Raw genomic sequence first — 7,293 nt, 5'->3', positions numbered from 1 at the left:
AAGAGACTGACTTTCAGAAATAATGCATTTTCACCCTTCCCTCTGCTATTTACCCAGTGGAAAAGGAAAAAGCATATAATTACATAGATCCAAGCCTCATGCTTAGGAAAAAAATATATATAGCAAAACAAAACAGAAAAATAGCTTTTGTTTAAAGAAAAGTCATGGCAGCATGTTGTTCAGCAGCAAAAAAGGTGAAAGATAATTATTTTTTTTTCAACAGAGGGAAACTCCCTGAAAACCACAGCTTTCCTAACTGCAATCCACACACATACACACACAGAGTACTGATCACCACTGTACCCCTTCATCCTCTCCATGCTGTGTCCTGCGTGCTTAAACTGGCATCTATTTGGATGCTTTATCTTTGCTGCCCACATTTTGTGATTACATCAATATTATTTCTCCAAGCTTAGAAGGGAAGGAGCCTTGGGGAGGAACAGCTATAACCTCTCTGCCCACAGGAGTACCTCTGGTTTGTGTTTCCATGCTGAGAAGAGCAAAAAGAGAGCTTTGTTTTTTAGCCTGGTCAAGCAGTTATTTTTACGTTAAGGAACACCTGAAATGTCTCCCCACACAGGGGAAGCCAAAGAGAACCACACAGGTGTGGGTTTCCATAGAATCATCAGGTCTTCTGATGCTTCTGATGCTGATCCAGCATTGTCTCAAGCAGAGCATTTCCCAGGACACCCAAACATGGCAAACTTGGGCTCTGGTGCAGCCAAGGTCAGCTTGCAGCAGACAATCAGTTCCAGACAACAAACAGACCCTTCACTCCCACACAAAGAAAAAGGATGCATTCTATAAAAATAATGAAAGCCAGCTCAAGTGTAACACACCCTAGAAAGGTGTAAGGATGGTTGGTGCTTTGGGATTTCCAATGCCACTAAACACTCTTTTCTCCTCTTTGTTAAACAATCTTCATACCTCCTTAGCACTTATGTCACTAAGGTCAAAATTACTGTCCCACAGCTGGACTGAAATGTCCATTTGTTTCTTGTTCCACAGGGAAACAAAGAAGAGATGATGAAGCTTTCTGAGAAACTGGTAGTGAAAAACCAGTGAAAATATAATTAATATTATCAAAATATTTAATTTGCTCATGATTGAAGCTGACTTTTTAGGTAATGCTTTGAAATATTTGTCAACAAAATTCAGCAAGCCTGTTTTAAAAATGTCATTTCAACACACAGTTGAATAAAAATAATTTCCTTGATGCAAAAACAGATTTTAATTTTTATTTGTAAAAGAGGACAAAGTTTAAAGCCAACTGGTGAAATTTTGAGTAAAAACATACTATGGATAATTTAACCAGGTCTAATTAGCACACCTATGTTTCTTAAGCATTAAAGAAGAAAATGCAACCACATAAACCCAAAAACCTCATTACAAAATCAAATTATTCCTGCCCAAAATCACAAGGTATACCAAGCACTCAAAAATAAAGCCACCTAAAGCTGCTGAGGAAAATGGTCCCTTTATGCAACCAACATCTGCCCTGGGACAGGCTACTGAAGATAAGGGCAATGTAAATTTACAACACTCTAGAGTCCTATCAACATCCCTTGTCTCACTCTGTTTCCCATGTAAGCACACTCCCATTCCACCTTGCTGGCTGGGCATTGCCCATCAGCTGCCCACCCTCATTTCTCCTTGCAGGGGTTGTTATGGCAGCTGCCAGATCTTTCAGCTCCAGGTGGATCACTGTCTGGACTTTAGCTGTTGTCTTTAGACACATCTCCCAGGAGAGCATTGGCAAACCACTTCAACCCAAAGGACTGTGAAAAACAGCAGATAAATTTTGCTTCCTTTTTCTTTCCCCCAACTTAACACATGGGCCACCTCCCCATGGAGCAAACAGGCCCTGCAGAGTGTTAGTGGCACTCTCCACTACGGGCAGCGTAGCCAAATAGATGAGCAAAAGATTTCAGCAGGCAGTGGAAATGGTGTGATTCTTCAGAAAGGAAAATCAGCCTGCTCATTGCTTAGAGAGCAATTAAAAATTAAATTTTCTTGCGTCCCAGAAATACTTCACCCTCTCGAATGCTGCTTCTTTTTATTATGGAACTCATATCAAGTACCAAAATAGGTATATATGAAACTCCCGTAACTCCTGTAATGATCTGTTATACTGGATACACTAATTTGACTGGTATGTATGAATAAAATTACAGTGAGATTTTCAGCTGGAAGGGACTGCAAGTGAGCAGTTTATCATTTAAATGCATTGGGAGTAATTCAATCACAGGAGGCTGTTACAACAATGCAGCGAGGAATAATAAACAGCAACACAATGGGCCCTAACTAGAGCAAAACAGTTTCCAGCCCTTTCAGATGGAAAACAAAGAATAAAACAAATCACAAACAGAAATCCCTCCACACAGATAGGAAAGCTCAACAATGGAGTTAAGGGAAAACAAGAGATATCTGCACCAGGCTCAATGGCATCCTTTCTCCCAGACAAGTACCAGCTTTTTACCCATTCCATGCTAGAGCAATTATGGGCATGTTATTATAGCACACAAGGCCAGAGAAATGGGTCCTCCTCCTTCCTGACCCACTGCAAGACACAAGGCCTGCAACCTGATCACATTCTTAATTCAAGAATCCTAGTGTTCTCCTGTCCTCATTGAGACCATCAACACCCCCATGCACCCAGAATGAGAGAGGTGGTCCTTCTTTCAGTAGTTGGATAGTTAATCTTATTTCATCCTTTTGATACTGCTCCTCTCTTACTCTCCTTGCAAAAATGCAGCTCCAGGGTTGCATCAGAAAAGCCTTAAAGTGTGGGGCGGCAGAAAGAGTTTAAAGAGAAAAAGCAAGGGAAGAAATAACAAAAAACACCAACAATATCCCAAACAATCTCATCAACAACAAGGAGGCAGAAATAACCATATTCTGAATAATTTACAAATTGAAAAAGGTGTTGTACTCACAACTGCTATATCTAAATGTATTTGCAGTCAGATAATACATAGTATCAAGACATGAAAAAACGCTGTTTTTTCACATGAAAGGGAGTCCCCTCCATAAACAGGAGTGTACTCCTACCATGAAACTGCTGGGAAAAGTTATCAGTCACAAATAATAGTCATAAAGCCATTTCAACATTTAGCATTCCTCCATGGGCAATATCATTATACATGGCTTAAATAAATCCCTCCAGCACACAGTTGTGTCTTTATTACTTTCCTTAGAGGAAACTCAGGTAATTTGTTTTTTCTTTCCACTAAAATACATTTTATTTCATCTGCAAATTCAAGAACCTGACTGACAAAAGCCAAATTTAGGAATTGGTTGGGAAACTCCAAGGCCAATTGTTGCCTCGGAGATCCATCATTTCTAAAGGTCCATCATTTATTCTGAGGAAGACCTGCAAAAATGAAGTGGGGGGCATGCAGATCAACAGGTTAGTGACCACTCACATACCCCTAATGCTTTTCAGAACTTTGCCAGACAAATAGTATTTACATTGCAAAGCCATGTTGTGTGATGCAGATTGAGGAACCGTAACCCCAGACACACAATTAGATGCAAGCCAGCTAATTAACATCAGTGTGCCAACTGCCCCAAAAATCACACCAAAGGCCTGGGTATGTATACCAGAGATTCTGAGCTGGGCTTCTTATCCCTTGCTGATGGAGACTACTTCATTCATTAGGCACTGATGTTAATGGTGACAGTTTTCTATCCTGGATGAAACCTGTTCCAGGGCTGACTGATGCCTTTTATGCCGACTGACTGAAACTGCAGTTACCCCAGAGACCTTCGACAAGGATCAGACAAGTGCACAAGCATCACTTCTACCCACTGGCAGAGATACTGACAGAGGTTTTCCTGCAGCCCCTGGGGTCAGAGCAGGTAGGGTTGGAAAAGTGGGGGAAGAAAAAGAAATGTTTCCACCGTTTTCTGATAAGTGGGTAGTCTGACACAGATTGCAAGTGACAGTGCAAAATGGGTGTTTATGGCGGCAGAGTCAACTTGTGAGAAGGAAAAGGGGAGCCTGAACCAAATCTGACAGGTGCACTGGTGAGATGAAGATCCAGAAACTCTTTGCCTTTGTTGTGATTAGACACACACACGCACACACACACACACATACACACACACACACAGAGTCTCTTTTGCAAAGCAACCTGCATGACAGGATTTTGGCTATTTCAGTGACAGTTCTGGTGATGAGGGGATCCAGCTCTTTCTAAAAGCATCACTACACCAAGGAATTGATAATTTAGACTCTCAAGCAAAAACTGCACCTTACCGCTGCTACTTGCAGCAACCCCCCCCATCCCTAAAGCAGCATCACTCGGATGACGCAGGAGAGGAAAGCAAAACAGCTCTTGGAACAAAGCTTTAAAGAGAAACTGTAATGTGGTTTAAGTTTCCCATGGGGCTGGCACTTTAGAATAGGGGGTTTGAGTGCTGCTGCTTCTCCAAACCAACAGAATAAGTGTTGGGTGATGGGCAGGATCCCAGCAAGCAGCTTCCTTAAAACACAGTTTCCAGAGGCACACAGAGCTGAAGGCGCACTCTTGTAGCTGTGGTAAAATTCTTCAAGAGATGTCTCTAAAGACACACGGCACTGCAAGACAAGACTATAATTACTAGGACTGTTCAACAGGCCATGTAGTTTTTAACACAGTGCTGGAGTTTGGAATGGATTTTCAAGCACATACGAATGAATGAATGAATGAATGAATGAATGAATGAGATGATTTACAGGCAATAAATAGATAATTTAATTCTGGGTGGTAATGCCATGTGCAGCCTTTAGAAAAAAACTGGGGGATTTGTAGTTGTCTGTCCTACTCACCAGGCACCACTCCTTTGATGTCGCTTTCTGTGTTCATCCTGTTCTTGTGCGTGAACTGAAGGATCAGCTCTTTGGATGCCTCAAACTGTTGTGTAGCCATCAACCACCGAAGGGACTCTGGGAAAATACTTTAAAGAGGGAAAACAGGTTAGGACTGCTTCCAGGTTTCTGTCAGAGGATGAACTGGTAGAGTTTTAGCTGCTCATTTACCCACTCGGAAGCCATGTAGTTATTTCAAAATACAGAAGAATAACTTATGAAACAAAAAAGAGGGAAAACTGATTCGGAATGTGCAAATTAGCGATATTTGCTTTTACCCTGATTCACAAATGATAGAAGAACTATCCTATCACATGGAAATATGACACACTGGAATTTTGTAACATAGGACAGGTGCTCTGTCCATTAATATAACTTGAAAGAAGTGAGATGAAGAGGCAGCGCTGTCTGCAATAGACATTTGCTGCCAAGAAGGGAGTGAATGAGATGCGCAGTTTGCACATGGTAATTCAGACCAAAGAAAGAAAACAGCTGACAGAAGTAATTTGGGTTCTCTTTTAAAGACAGATGAAAGAGAAGAATTACTTCTTAGGATGATAAGCTTACCCTGCTAAAGATAATATTATGTTAGTTGAGTTGCCTTAAAAATATATACATGCACACAGTTTAAAAAGTTCACTTTCCATCCAGTTGTTTCTTTCAAGAGCTGATATTAACCAGATTCACGAGCTTAACTCTTCCTTTTTTTCCAAATGAGTTTATTTTAATACGAAACCAAAAGAAATATGTAGCTCTTAGAACAAAACCCCAAAACCTCCCATACTTCTATAGGCATGAAAACTCTCAGATCTCACTCCAAGTATATTTTTTTTCACGTTAAGAGCCCGTTTTCACTACTCTTCAAAAAGACTTCACTAAAAAAAAAATTAACAACTACTTTTAGCTTCATATACGTAATATAACCTCAAATTTCCTGCACAAAGCACTGATCTTTGCTGTGGATGCTCCCCAGTTCTTATACTTCTAAGCAGTCAATTGCACCACTATTGTACTGTCTCTTAGGGTTGATACAATTTGGAAGACACCTTAGCAAAACCTCCAACTGAGACAGAGAAGGTATTTTTGGAAGAAGAAATAAAAAGGAGAGAAATCAGGCAGACTGCAATCTAAATGATATCAGCCAATAAAAATATATAACAACCATGATGACAGCCATTCAGCTTGACAGATTATCCACTACCCCTTGTGCTGCACAGATGCTTTGGCATATTCTCCAGCAGAAAGTCTTGTAAAGCAAAAGCATTTTTTTGGAAGTACTAAGGACCTTTTGAATGCAAAATCTCTGCATGCTTGCCCCTGGAGAGGGTAAAGCCAGCCACTAGCCTAAAAGCTTCAGATTTTTAGCAGTCTGCTTACAGGTTCCAAGCAACAAGTCCTATGATGACCACCCGCACCAAGGGAAAGGAAAGGAGCCACAAGGATGGGCATGACAGGGTGGGAACAAACATGTCTTTTATCTACTGGCTCCTGCAGGTTTCTCAAACTGGAAGTGCTGAAGCCTAGCATTTTTCAGGTACTCCATCACTCAGTGTGAGCAGTGAGATGTTCCTTCGGGATCCTTAAAAACCCGTGGGCTGCCTCGAGTCCAGGTCATCAGCCCGGTCGCATTCAATTAGAACCACCATGGTCACAAATTCTCAAACAGTGTAACACACCAAGTCTGGTTGCACCCAATGGACTCTCATGGCCAGAGTAGAAGTCCAGTCATATTCAGTAACTCTCACGGCCAGATGCAAAAGTGTCACTTATCGAGCAACAGGAATGCAGGTTCTTGGGTTGCTGGTGATAAATAGACTGTGGAAGCACACACCAGTACCTAAAGTACGAATAACACAGCCATTGATAGATGCATTAAATTGTGAGATGACTAAGTAGCACTAAAAGTATGATCACAAACACAAGCTTGCTCTTTGAATTTCCTGAAGAAACACTTGGTATTGCTGAGTGTTCGAGTCTTACACAACAGGCGATAAGAGAGGAGACAGGTACACCCCATCGATGGTCCCAGGATGCAAAGGTGAAGTCTCCTCTGACCTCCTTCCTCAGTTAAGCTACATTTATAATGTTTTCTTTGAGGGAAAGGAAAAGGTAAACTTACAGTTGATGTCATTTCATGTTTAGGTTGGAATTTGGGTGACTTCAATCATTAGTAAAGGTGGCGGTGTGAAAAGTAGTACATATTTTCAAGCTAATGTGGTGAAGTTTAGCTTTTGTTCACCTTTTGGGTCATTCCTTTGGTTTACAGTTCCCATCAGCTGCATTGTTTTAAACAGAGCATGGCCACAACCCCTTTGTGCCACTCCATCCTTTGTTTCCTCTCTCCCTTGGAGGTGTACACCAAGCTCCCTCAATGTTCCTGCTCCAAGGTGTGCAGGCAGTTTATCCCTGGTGAACCACAGCCAATGCATGCACTCCTTCCT

General features: G+C 41.4%; 1 protein-coding gene across 3 annotated transcripts in view; it reads right to left on the bottom strand.

Annotated features, from left to right (window-relative positions):
- The window catches only part of SLC22A23 (solute carrier family 22 member 23), a 108,771-nt gene that overhangs the window by 24,989 nt on the left and 76,489 nt on the right, over window positions 1-7,293 (bottom strand). For all 3 annotated transcript variants that reach the window (XM_017738590.1, XM_017738591.1, XM_008637071.2), the window contains exon 6: window positions 4,814-4,941. In XM_017738590.1, coding sequence (XP_017594079.1) covers window positions 4,814-4,941 — 128 coding nt within the window. The remainder of the gene's footprint in view (window positions 1-4,813; window positions 4,942-7,293) is intronic.

This window comes from Corvus brachyrhynchos, unplaced genomic scaffold (assembly GCF_000691975.1).
Source record: "Corvus brachyrhynchos isolate BGI_N302 unplaced genomic scaffold, ASM69197v1 scaffold237, whole genome shotgun sequence".
In the NCBI taxonomy this organism is placed as follows: Eukaryota; Metazoa; Chordata; class Aves; order Passeriformes; family Corvidae; genus Corvus; species Corvus brachyrhynchos.
Note: the sequence above shows the minus strand (reverse complement) of the source record. Positions and strands in the feature narration are given on the sequence as shown.